Source organism: Gossypium hirsutum, chromosome A05 (genome assembly GCF_007990345.1).
Source record: "Gossypium hirsutum isolate 1008001.06 chromosome A05, Gossypium_hirsutum_v2.1, whole genome shotgun sequence".
NCBI lineage: Eukaryota > Viridiplantae > Streptophyta > Magnoliopsida > Malvales > Malvaceae > Gossypium > Gossypium hirsutum.
In genome coordinates, this window is record NC_053428.1 from 5,850,745 (window position 1) to 5,864,375 (window position 13,631).

The 13,631-nt window shown below is 34.2% G+C and overlaps 1 protein-coding gene across 1 annotated transcript; it reads left to right on the forward strand.

Annotated features, from left to right (window-relative positions):
- Nucleotides 1-9,252: 9,252 nt before the first annotated feature.
- On the forward strand, nucleotides 9,253-13,047 carry LOC107958983 (transmembrane 9 superfamily member 8). Its single transcript, XM_016894919.2, has 7 exons — nucleotides 9,253-9,679; nucleotides 10,436-10,600; nucleotides 10,679-10,788; nucleotides 10,872-10,980; nucleotides 11,047-11,159; nucleotides 11,273-11,423; nucleotides 11,601-13,047. The coding sequence occupies exons 1-7, from the start codon at nucleotides 9,551-9,553 to the stop codon at nucleotides 12,756-12,758; spliced, it is 1,935 nt and encodes a 644-aa protein (XP_016750408.1). The 5' UTR covers nucleotides 9,253-9,550; the 3' UTR covers nucleotides 12,759-13,047.
- Nucleotides 13,048-13,631: the final 584 nt, after the last annotated feature.

Consider the following 13,631-nt stretch of genomic DNA (forward strand, 5'->3'; position numbering starts at 1 on the left):
TCATTTATGTTTGTTATTACTTTACACTTTTTTTTATTGTAAAAAAAATTGTTTTAAAATTAATTAAATAATATATAAAATAACATGTAATGCATGTAAATTTAAAAACTGTTTTAAAGAAGCGAACAAATTAAAATATTTTTAATGAATTTAGTTAGGAATTTGCAACTAGCATACATTTGACAGCATAAATAAATTGAACTTCAGTACCTTGAAAAACGATGAATATTGATACATAAATTTGATTCATGAACATAGGAAGATGTTCGTGAGTTCGCGTAACCGCTTAAAAATGGTGTAAATTATGTTTTAGTTAGAGAAATATACTCAAAGTGAAGGAATGTTGCTATTGATGAAATGTTATGATTGGATCAGTTATGAGAAATTATCCTTATGAACTTTCGCTATCAACAAAACTATGCATGTTTTAATTAAATCCAAAGTAGTTTAGTTAATTGTTTGATTATTGAAATTAATTCAACTACAATAGATTAAAAGTTTAATTATCGGTTAAAATAATTAATTAATTAAATTAATCAAAATTAGAAATATATGTTACATGTTTATAAGCCTAATGTAGATTATATATTTATAAGCCCAGGATAGAGCTATAACTATTGATGTAATGGGCCTGTTATGAAAAGTAAAATTAAAATAAAACAATTAAGAATAAACAAAATACAAAAAATCAAAACCCTAAACATTATTTTTCATTTTTCTTTTGATCTTTTTAGAGTCACGCTGTTGCTGTTCCCTTTTTTTAAGCCTTCAACATTTTTTCCCCCTTTTCGTTTCATTTCAAAATATCATTATAAATCAGTTTCCTTATTCTTTTTTTGCTGACAACACTGTGATTGATGTTGCGAATTGTTAACTTTGTTGATATTGTATTTGTACTATCATGAATTCTACCTATATTTTTAATTTAGTGTTGTTATTGTTGTACTTGTTGTTTTATTTCAAACTTGTTTCAATTGAAAATAGAAAAAATATGTCATAAAATTTTGATTAATTATGTTATTTGATGGAATTAATTGAAATTAATTTAATTTAGTTAATGATTTTCATGGAAAAAAATGATTTAATTTAATAACTTTAAGATTTCTATTAATCCAAATAATGGTAATTGTTGTGAAATAATAAAGAGAGAATAAACTAAAATGTGATAGAAGAAAGAGTGTAGAGATAATATGGAAGAGAGAGTCTATCTTCTTTTTATATATATTTTTTTTCATGAGTACATGAGCCCCATATATATAGGGGTTAAAAACAACTCTCTAATTATTATAAGGCATGTAAAGGGTCATGACATTTTATCTCCCATATTAATGGGGTATAGGAAAAGTTTCATAATTTATGGGGTATAGGAAGAGTTTTATAACTTATGGGGTTGATAATGACATCCACATAAATATTTCATAACACTCCCCCTTGGATGTTCATTATCTAATTATGCCTCTTTAAAACCTTATTAAGAAAAACCCAGTAGGACAAAAACTTAGTGAAGGAAAAAGAGTACATAATTATACGCTTGATATGCTGCCTCATTAAAAACCTTACCTGGAAAACCCAGTGGGATAAAACCAAGGTTAAGGGAAAAAGAGTACAGTGCGTATTAACTCCTCCTAATAGCTACATCACTTGAGATCTCGAAGGTGACGCATTCCAATGTAGTAAACAAGCTTCTGAAACACTGATGTAGGAAGCGCCTTAGTGAATAAATCTGCTAAATTCTCACTTGAACTGATCTGCTTAACTTTTATCTCCTTAATCTTCTGGAGGTCATGAGTGAAGAAGAATTTGGTGCAATGTGTTTTGTTCTGTCACATTTGATGTATCCACTATCGAGCTGATCAATGCATGCTGTGTTGTCTTCAAACAAGACAGTTGTAGCTTCCTTTCCAGATGATAAACCACAATTATTCCTTATATGTTGGATCATAGATCTTAGCCATACACATTCACGACTTGCTTCATGGATTGCTAAGATTTCTGCATGATTAGACGAGGTTGCTGCAATTGTTTGCTTCATTGAGCGCCAATAGATTGCAGTACCTCTATATGTAAAAACATATCCAGTTTGTGATTTTCCATTATGAGGATCTGACATAAATCCTGCATCTGCAAAACCAATCAACTCTGTCTTTGATTTATTAGGGAAAAATAGACCCATATTCTTTGTGCCTTGAAGATAACGAAATATCTGTTTTACTCCAGTCCAATGTTTCCGAGTTGGGCAATAGCTAAATCTTGCTAGCAAATTTACAGAAAAAGATATACCAGGTCGGGTATGGCTAGCAAGATACATTAATGCCCCAATTGCACGAGGTATGACACTTCAGGACCAAGAAAATCTTTACTATCTTCCCGAGGACGGAAAGGGTCTTTACTTGGATCAAGTGATCTTACAACCATCGAGGTAGTTATTGGATGTGCCTTATCCATATAAAATCTCTTTAGCACATTTTCAATATACGTTGATTGATGCACAATGATTCCTTCATTTAGGTGCTCAATTTGTAACCCCAAACAAAATTTCGTTCTTCCAAGGTCTTTCATTTCAAATTCTTTCTTCAAGCACTCAACAGTCTTTTGGATCTCTTCAGGAGTTCCAATGATATTCAAATCATCAACATATATTGCAATAATTACATATCCAGATCCAAACTTTTTAATGAAAATGCATGGGCAAATTGGATCATTCTTGTATCCTTCTTTCAACAAATACTCGCTTAGGCGATTATACCACATGCGTCCAGATTGTTTCAATCCATAAAGGGATTTGTGCAATTTGATCGAATAATGTTCCCTAGAACCTGAACTCACTGCTTCAAGCAGTTTAAATCCTTCAGGGAGTTTCATATAAATGTTAGTATCCAGTGGGCCATACAAATAAGCTGTTACTACATCCATTAGGCGTAAATCAAGCCCTTCTCTTATAGCCAGACTTATAAAAAATCTAAATGTAGTTGCATCCACCACAGGAGAATATGTCTTCTCACAATCAATTCCAGGTTTTTGTGAGAATCCTTGTGCAACAAAACGAGCTTTATACCTTACAATTTCACTCTTTTCATTTCTTTTACGCATAAAAACCATTTGTATCCCACTGGTTTCACAGCTGTAGGTATACGGACTACAGGTCCAAACACTTCTCTTTTCGCTAGCGATTTCAATTCATTTTCAATTGCTTCTTTCCATTTTGGCCAATCATCTCTTTGTTTACATTCCTCAATCGATTTTGGTTCATAATCCTCTTTATTATTTATAACATCTAGTGCTACATTGCATGCAAAAATATCATCGACGTCGATTTGATTTCGGTTCCATTTTAAACGGGACATGACATAAACAATAGAGATATCTTCTGTAATGACCCAAAATTTACGGGCATCAGAAAAGTACATTAACGGGCCTCCGTCTTAGTAAATCGAGTTTGAAATAATTACTAGAAATATTTATGAGTTTAGCGATATGTTTAATTAGGTTTAAATTAGGTGAATTTAGCTTAATTTAGAGTAATTAGTAAAAATGACTAAATTGAATAAGGAGTAAAAGTTTAATTATAAATTAGTAGGAAATAATAATGACCAAATAGGGAATTAAACCTATTTGGGAAGATGAGGCGGCAAAAGGAGTAAGATTTTTACTTGGTTATATAGTATAATTTTGACAAGTGGACGATAAAAAAAATTATTATTATATATTATTAGTAACTAAAGTGAATAAAAGAAACAGAGTAAAGAAAAGAAACAAAAAGAACAGAGAAAAAAGAACAGAAAGCATTCGAGCAGGGGAAGGAAAGAAGAAAATAAAAGAGAGAAAAGGGGAAATAGGGTTTTTGAAGCTTGGAGTTTAATTGTTAACAAAGAACCCAAGACATCGGCGCACAAAGGAAAGGAGAAAGCTATCGAGGATTAAAACGAAAAATTCACGGTTTATATTACTATAATTCAAATTACTTTTCATTAAATGTTTTATATCAATTCTATATTTAATAAGTGAATTATAAAGTAAGTATTGATATTTGAGTTGAATGAGAATTGAATTGAATGGTGAATGTGTATGTATAATTGAATTGTAAATTGATTTGAATGTGAAAATTTTAATTGAAAAGTAATCTTGGAATGGAAATGAAAGTGAATTGAGAATTGAAATACCCTATTAACTAGTCGGGCTAAGTCGGATATAATTGGCATGCCATAGGATCTGGAAGTGTACGGGAATTTGCCGGCTTTACTGATCAGGCACTTTATGTGTCGTATTTCAGGCACCTCTTGTGTCGTATCAGGCACCTCGTGTGTCGTTTTAGGCACTTTATGTGTCGTCTACTGATCAGGTACTATGTACCGTTTTAGGCACAATGTGCCGTACTGGTGTGTTGGGTTGGAATTCGTGTATCCGTCAAAGTCCGGATTTGTTAATAGGGTGAATATCTAAAATGAGAAATTTAAAATAAATTAATTGATTATATTATTGAAAATTGAAAGAAACGAAAAAGTTGAATAGTGGATTGAAATTGAGATTGAAAATGAAAGGCATGAACTTAATGTTCATGTAGTGATTGAAATTGTTACATGTAATATGTGATGGAAATTGAAGAATAGATAAAAATTGTATCGTTATTATTAATTAATGAAAGTTTAAGAATGAATTGATATTTGTGAAATTAGATAGTTACATGTTTGGTAATTAAAATTCTTTATTGCTATTATAATTTAAATTATGGTAATACCACTGAGTACGGAATACTCAGCGTGCGGTTGTTTCCGTGCGCAGGTTAATAGGAGTCTAGTACCCCGATCCAGCATCTGAACGATCCCTACTCCAGCAAATTTTGGGTGACGTTTCTTTCTTAATTGAAAGTGGCATGTACTAGGTGTTGTATAAGTTATATAGAATACTTGTAATGTTGGTTATAAGAATGGTATACCACATTTTGTTATTAGTTTGATAAAATGGTAAATATTATATTATATAATTTGGTATTAAGTTGGAATGAAAAATGAATGAAGTTATTAGTTAATTTGGATTAATATTATGAATGTTTAGTTATTAAATGACTATGTTAATGAATTGGTTATGATTTAGATATATTTAGGTTTAAATTGTTTTTGATTGTGCCATTGGTTTTGGATTAGTTTGGTGTTTGGTTTGAATTTAAAGGGGGTTTTATGTAAAAATTAAGAAGAAATGCTGTCGAAATTTTGTAAAAATAAAAAAAAATAAAAAATCTCTGAATACTCGAACAAGTCCCGTTCCATTCCACTTTAATACTTGTGTTGGGCTTCGAAAGTCCATTATAGGGACATAATTCTTCAATTATACTATGAATGTTATAATAATTGTAAAATATCCATAAGTTTTCTGATATATCCGGTAATGCCTCGTAGCCCTGTTCCGGCGACGGTTTGGGGTTAGGGGGTGTTACATCTTCATTGTCAGGTACCTGATTTTCTTCTGAAACTATTCTTCCAGTCATGTCTATAGCCTCTTCAGGAGATCCCAGTATAATCATTTTTCCTTTGATTTCGCCATCATTTTTCCTTTGATTTCGCCAATTTGGAACCAATTGGTCTACCATGCTTCAGGCGTGTATTAGACTCAGTAGCAACTAGATTTTGTCCTTCTAGGACATCAAGTTTTATTGGTGCATTCACAGCTAGTATATGTGACTTAGTCACTTTCTTTGGGTCAGAAAATGCGTCTGGCAATTCATTAGCTAAATTTTATAAATGAATAATCTTTTGAACTTCTAAATCACATTGCTTAGTTCGAGGATCAAGATGAGCTAATGACAACTCTTTCCAACTAATTTTCTTATCCAGCTTTTTTATTTCTCCCCCTAATGTTGGAAAATTTGACTCGTCAAAATGACAATCTGCAAAACGAGCCGTAAATAGATTCCCTGTAGATGGTTCTAGATATTTAATTATGGATAGGGATTCAAATCCAACATATATACCCAGCCTTCTTTGAGGTCCCATCTTAGTTCTATGTGGTGGAGCAATTGGAATATATACGGCACATCCAAATGTTCTTAGATGGGAAATATTTGGTTCCTGACCATGAACTATTTGTAAGGGGGAGACTTTATGATAACTTGTTGGCCTAATGCGAATTAATGCAGCTGCATGTAAAATTGCATGTCCCCAAGCAGTGATTGGGAGTTTTGACTTCATAAGTAATGGCCTTGCTATCATTTGAAGTTGTTTTATTAAAGATTCTGCTAGACCATCTTGTGTGTGAACATGAGCTACAGGATATTCAACACTTATTTCAATGGACATGCAATAGTTATTAAAAGACTGAGAAGTAAATTCACCAGCATTATTAAGACGGATGGTCTTAATAGGAAAATCTGGGAAATGGGCTGGTAATCGAATCAATTGAGCAAGCAATCTTGCAAACGCCAGGTTGCGAGTTGATAACAAAGATACATGAGACTATCTACTCGACGCATCGATTAAAACCATAAAGTACCTAAATGGTCCACATGGGGGATGTATAGGCCCACATATATCCCCTTAAAATTGCTCAAGAAAAGTAAGTGGTTCGTTATTTATCTTAGCTGGTGATGGTCGGATTATTAATTTCCCCAGTGAACATGCAGCACATGTAATGTTTTGAAGAATCTGCTGGCTCTTCAATGAATGTCCACATGAATTTTCAATTATTTTTCGCATCATTATTGAACCGGGATGGCCTAACCGGTGATGCCAAAGAACAAAGTCATTAGTAAACTTCTGGTTTACTATAGCATGTGTTTCTATAGAACTGATCTTTGTGTAGTACAAACCAGTTAAGAATGCAGGCAATTTCTCAACAATTTGTTTATTGCCTTGAGCAATACTCGTAATTTGAAGGAATTCTCAATTTCCTTCCTTTAAAGTCTCAATATGATATCCATTTTAGCGAATATCTTTAAAACTCAATAAATTTCTTTGAGACTTAGGGGAGTATAATGCATTAATAATTTCAATTTTTGTTCCCCTTGGTAAAAAAATAATTGCTCTTCCAGAGCCTTCTATAATAGTTGTACTACCAGATATAGTGCTCACACTTTCTTCTTTCATTATTAAATGAGAAAAATATCTCTTGTCTTTCAATATGGTGTGAGTAGTTACACTGTCTGCTAGATATATATTTTTACCATTCATAGCTGATTGCCTTTGCGAGATAATGTTCTTCAAAGAAACAAAATAACCACAAAATGTCACACATAATAGTGAAAACAGGTATTCAAAGTTCAAATTACTAAAAAGGTCTATAAAACAAAATTATCACATAAAACATAGCACTAGTAAAGGTCATAACATCGTTATTAAAGTTGCTAAATGAAACATAGAGTAGTAGAGGTTTATTTTATTATTTATTGAAATTTGTGGCCTTAATAATTTCATTTAGGGGTAGAAAGAAAACCAATCACTTCTAAGTGGGTTGCATTGCCATCATCAAAATCACTTTCGCCATATTTATACACAAGTTTGGTTTCTACTTTCTTTCCCTTCTGTTTTATGGACTGCTGATAAAGATCAACTAGATGCTTTTGTGTGCGACACACACGAGACCAATGTCCTTTTCTTCCACAACAATAGCATACATTAGTCACATTTTCACCTTTTTCTTTCTCTTCCCTGTTACTATTTTTTCGATCCCACTTCTGGTAGGAATGTGAAATTTTAAAACGACCACCTCGACCATATCCATATCTATGTCCGCGGCTACGACCACGGCCACGCACACTACTATTTGCATGGTGTGTTTCTTTTAATTCTTGCCCATTGTGTAAACTCACATTCGCTTCAGGGAATGGAGCAGAGCCAGTTGGGCATAATTCATGGTTTTTCATTAGCAGCTCATTGTTTTGCACGATATTGTGTCTACAGTACAACATTATTTGCATGGAAAGTTGAGTATGTTTTTTCTAACATTTCTGCATCAGTAATCTTCTCTCTACATAAATTCAATTGTGAAGTGATTCTGAACATGGCAGAGTTATAATCACTAATAGACTTAAAGTCTTGTAATCTTAAATTCAGCCACTCATAACGAGCTTTAGGCAAAATCACAGTTTTCTGGTGGTCATATCTTTCCTTTAGATTGGCCCAAAGAATTTGAGGGTCCTTAACAGTCAAATATTCGGTCTTTAAACCTTTATGGAGGTGATGGCGAAGGAAAATCATGGCCTTGGCCTTATCTTGTGTACTTTATTCATTTCCCTCCTTAATAGTCTCACCAAGACCCTTTGTATCTAAGTGAATTTCAGCATCTAGTACCCATGATAAATAGTTATTTCCAGTGATGTCCAGAGCCACAAATTCGAGTTTTGTAAGATTTGACATTATAAACTATAAGACAAAATATACAAGTCAATAATGTAAAATAAAACATGTTAATATGCAAATGAAATAACACCTATGCAAATGAAATAGATCAACTTGTTACCCTTACTTCACCTAAGCGTCCTTCGGCAATCTTTAAGGAAAAATTTGTTGGCCTCGATTTCTTGTATTAAAGACTCTTGCTGATAACGTGTTGCGAAATAATAAAGAAAGAATAAATTAAAATGTGATAGAAGAAAGAGTGTAGAGAGGATATAGAAGACAGAGTGTATCTTTTTTTTTATATATATTTTTATTTCATGAGTATATGAGCCCCATATATAGGGGTTAAAAATAACTCTCTAATTATTATAGGACATGTAAAGAGTCATGACCTTTTATCTCTCATATTAATGGGATATAGGAAGAGTTTTATAACTTATGGGGTTGATAATGACATCCACATAAATATTTCATAACAGTAATTTAATTAAAATATAATTTGAACTAACCATTTGAATACATTAACTACGAGGGCTCACCTCACAATTTTATGCAAGGTTAATTGAATTGAATCGAGCTAGCTAGTCCCATAGATTGAGTTAGGAATTAACTATGGTACTAATTCGAAGAGGGTATTGAATCAATTAATTTGAGATTCAGTATGGATTAATTGAATAAGATGGTCGAACTAAAAATTTAATATTTTTTAAAAATTTTTAATAGCTTATTTAATTAAAACGAATGAATTGATTGAACCGTATCAAACTAACAAATTAATGTACTCATCAGTTTGATGGCTGATCCGGTTCTGAACTGCAGGAAAAGGGAATATATCTCAATGAGGAATTGGGCCTAAATGGACCAGTCCAGTCCAAAAAATATAAAAAAGCTAGGAGATCCATGACCGACACTCGAAAAGACCTGCCACCTGTTGAAAGAGCCGGTGAATATAGAAAACGGAAAAAACAAGACACACGTGGCAAAAGAAGAATAAGTAACCAAAACGTAGCGTAGCAGGAGAAACCAACCAGGGGTCCTGATCTAGTGGCTAGTGCACACCTCTCAACCCAATCCCAGCTTCGCTTCTCTTTCTCTCCCTCTCTCTTGTCGGTTGTATTCTCCTTATTACACTCCCCGATCACATTTCTTTCATTTTCCAGATCTGACTCCCCCTCCCCTCTCCCTTTTCCAAAAAGAGAGAGTTCCCCTCTCCATCTAAAAAAATGGAATATCGATCGAGATCTATCCACAAATCCACCTCCATCATGATCTCCGCCATCGTCTTCCTCTCTCTGATCCACACCTCTCATTGCTTCTACCTTCCTGGTGTCGCCCCCGAGGACTTCCAAAAGGTCGCCTTCTCCGTTTCTCTTTTGTTTTCTCTTTCACTTTCGCTTTCTTGCTTAATATTTTTTTTACACATTTGATCTGTTTTTTTAATTTCGTATCTTCGCTTTGACGTCTTTGTTAATAGGATCGTATAGGACCATTATGAGAAGGGAATTAATGAAAATTTTGTGCGCGAAAATGACGGCTTTATAGTTCTTGTTTCAGATTCAGATACTTCTTTGAAATTTGAATAGATTTTGTTAACAAAAGCTTCATTTCACTTGATGATTTCTTTAACCTTCGTTTGTTCTTTTATTCAAAACCTCATAGCATGCGTTCTTTTAGTTGATTTCTAATTTTATGTCATGTTTTTTTAATTTCTCCGCGGCATCTGCCACCGTACTTTATGTGGATCGAGTTGTCTGATGCAATTTAGAATAATTATTAATTTAGGTACTGTGTTCCCGAAAGATTTTTAATTTGCACGTTACATGTGGATGTGGTTGATAATGACGCATTAAACCGCTTTAGGTTCTCACTACACAGCTGTGATTATCAATCACCACTAAGCTCAAGTATACACAGATGTTTAATTTAGGAACTGTGTCCCTGAAAGATGTTTAACCTGCCAACGTAGTGCTTATCATGTGGACGTGATTGATAATGGCTTATTAAACAGCTTTAGGTTCTCACTACACACACCTGTGATATTTGGGAATGTTAATTGAGAAATTATTGTGGTATTGTTAAATTATTGATTATTTCCTTGGGGTTTGCAGGGAGATCCTTTGAAAGTGAAAGTGAACAAATTGACCTCTATAAAGACACAACTTCCTTATTCATATTATTCCCTCCCTTTCTGTCCACCAAAAAAGATAGTTGACAGTGCAGAAAATCTTGGGGAAGTGCTTCGTGGTGACCGTATTGAAAACTCTCCTTATGTGGTCAGTTTTAGTATTTCTGATGATTGTTTGTTTATTTTATGGCCGTTAACTTGTTTTCTTCTACTTGAATCAATGCAGTTTAAAATGCGTGAGCCACAAATGTGTTCTGTTCTTTGCCGGATTACACTTGATGCCAAGACTGCAAAGCAGTTTAAGGAGAAGATTGATGATGAATATCGAGTCAATATGTATAATATTTGTTTCTTCTGACACGGAATTCATCTTTCAGACTTGTATTAATTGTTCTCAAGGTTCTTTATTCTTTTGACAGGATCCTGGATAACCTGCCCCTTGTTGTTCCCATTAGAAGATTAGATCAGGGTTCTCCTACTGTTTATCAGCTTGGTTACCATGTTGGGCTCAAAGGCCAATACACTGGGGTATGCTTACTTTGTTTGAGGATGTATTAGCTACCTTGTATGCTTACTTTGTCTGATTATGTGCAGAGCAAGGAAGAGAAAATTTTCATTCACAACCATTTGGCATTTACTGTCAAGTACCATAGGGATCCACAAACTGACTCGGCTAGGATTGTGGGATTTGAAGTTAAACCGTACAGGTTAGTTCATCTGAGCATTAGCTTTATGGTAGAACTGTTATTTCTGGGTGTCTGTTGGCTGAGATTATAGTATCATCTTCTTTCGCATTTTCTTTTTGTTCAAAACAATGCAGCATTAAACATGAATATGAGGGGAAATGGAGTGAGAACACTCGATTAACAACATGCAACCCCCACAGTAAACGCACAGTTGTTAATTCTAACACTCCGCAAGAAGTTGAAGCAAACAAGGAGATTATATTCACCTATGATGTTGAATACCAGGTGACCTCTTCAACTACAAACTTTTAAGGTTGACAACTGTAAAATTCTCTGTTCAGTGTCAATCATGAGCTGAAGAAGTTATCTATTGGATTTAGATCATTGTTTTTGAAATAAGATTTTGACATCAGTCACCTATGAGGTGCTAATATTCTTGTATTTTCTTGTTCTGATTTTCAGGAGAGTGATGTGAAGTGGGCATCGAGATGGGATGCATATCTTTTAATGAGTGACGACCAAATACACTGGTTTTCAATTGTCAATTCTCTGATGATTGTTCTCTTCCTTTCCGGCATGGTAGCAATGATTATGTTAAGGACACTTTACCGTGATATTTCTAAGTACAATGAACTTGAGACCCAGGAAGAAGCCCAAGAAGAGACAGGATGGAAGCTTGTACATGGGGACGTTTTCAGGCCTCCATCTAATTCTGACCTGCTCTGTGTCTATGTTGGCACCGGTATTCAATTTTTGGGCATGGTACTAGTTACCATGATCTTTGCTGTTTTTGGATTTCTTTCCCCCTCCAACCGAGGTGGTCTGATGACAGCTATGCTCCTGCTTTGGGTCTTCATGGGCATTTTTGCTGGCTATGCCTCTTCACGTCTATACAAAATGTTTAAAGGAACAGAGTGGAAGAAAATATCTCTAAAGACTGCATGCTTGTTCCCGGGCATCGTCTTTGCCATCTTCTTTGTCTTAAATGCTCTCATATGGGGCCAGAAGTCATCTGGGGCTGTGCCATTTGGGACAATGTTTGCTTTGGTCGTCATGTGGTTTGGAATTTCAGTTCCACTTGTTTTTGTGGGTGGTTACATTGGGTTCAAGAAGCCAGCTATTGAAGATCCGGTGAAGACAAATAAAATTCCCAGGCAAATCCCTGAGCAGGCTTGGTATATGAACCCAATTTTCTCCATTCTGATTGGAGGAATACTCCCATTTGGAGCCGTTTTCATCGAGCTTTTCTTCATTCTTACCTCAATCTGGCTGAACCAGTTCTACTACATCTTTGGTTTCCTCTTCTTGGTCTTCATTATCCTCCTTATCACTTGTGCTGAAATAACCATTGTGCTTTGCTACTTCCAGTTGTGCAGTGAAGATTACCTTTGGTGGTGGAGGTCATATCTCACATCAGGTTCCTCGGCGTTATATCTCTTCCTCTACGCTACATTCTACTTCTTCACGAAGCTTGAGATCACTAAGCTGGTTTCTGGGATGCTGTATTTTGGATACATGCTAGTTGCTTCATATGCATTTTTCGTGCTAACGGGCACCATTGGGTTTTATGCATGTTTTTGGTTCACAAGGCTTATCTACTCATCTGTCAAGATCGATTAATGTGTAAAACGGGATATGCTTTTATCATATATAATCATGATTCTTAGATTCGATCATGTTTTCAGATGAGATAATCGCTATTGTTTGTCTTAGGTTACAATTCAAGGTTAAGATCTAATCATGCTTTCAGATATAAACTTTTAATGCTCATTTTGGGGCTGAGCTTTTATTTTTTATTATTTTTCCCTTTTTAGCGTTGATTTGGGGAATACCTCTGTTTTCCTATGTATGTTGAAAGAAACTTCTCATGTGATTCTTTTATCGAAAATTCCATTCTGTATTACTTTCAGTAGAATTGCTGTGAAAGTTTCAGGTGGCTGAACTGATATTCTTATTATCTGTTGGTGGCGAATTCAATTTTATTATTTTTGCCCGATATAGTCGAACATAAAAACAAAGAGTAAAATTCAACAGAAGAAGAGAATTTTGTTTGATTGCACACTTTGAATTATTGATTCATCGCCAGAGATGGCTTAGAACCAACAGTTCATTATCTAGTTCATTATCTAATGGATTTTTCTGTTCTAATACTCCATCCGAGAGTTATTAGTATTTATCAAATCTCTTCCTATTTAACGGAAGACTATTGGATCAAATGGCAAAGACATTATTGAGAAAAATGGATCAAATGGCAAAGATATTTTTGAGAAAAAAGATGGCTTTTTCCCGGATGGAATGAAAGATTTCCCATTATTTAGTCGGAAAGATATATGGTCATGAAATAAGTCATGAAATAAGAATTAAGTGAAACGGAATTAATAAGAATTAAGTAATTAAGTGAAACGGAATTGACTAGGTGATAGAGTTGTGGAAACTTCCGAAATATGGAAGAATTGAAAGAATTGAAAGAATTGAAATGGAAGAATTGAAAGA

What these genes read in the sequence shown, in the direction of transcription:
- LOC107958983 (XM_016894919.2), top strand. Translation starts at nt 9,551, where the DNA reads ATGGAATATCGATCGAGATCTATCCACAAATCCACCTCCATCATGATC. An exon ending in GATGAATATCGAGTCAATAT is followed by an intron (nt 10,789 to 10,871) that starts GTATAATATTTG and finishes TTCTTTTGACAG; the next exon opens with GATCCTGGATAACCTGCCCC. An exon ending in CCTATGATGTTGAATACCAG is followed by an intron (nt 11,424 to 11,600) that starts GTGACCTCTTCA and finishes TCTGATTTTCAG; the next exon opens with GAGAGTGATGTGAAGTGGGC.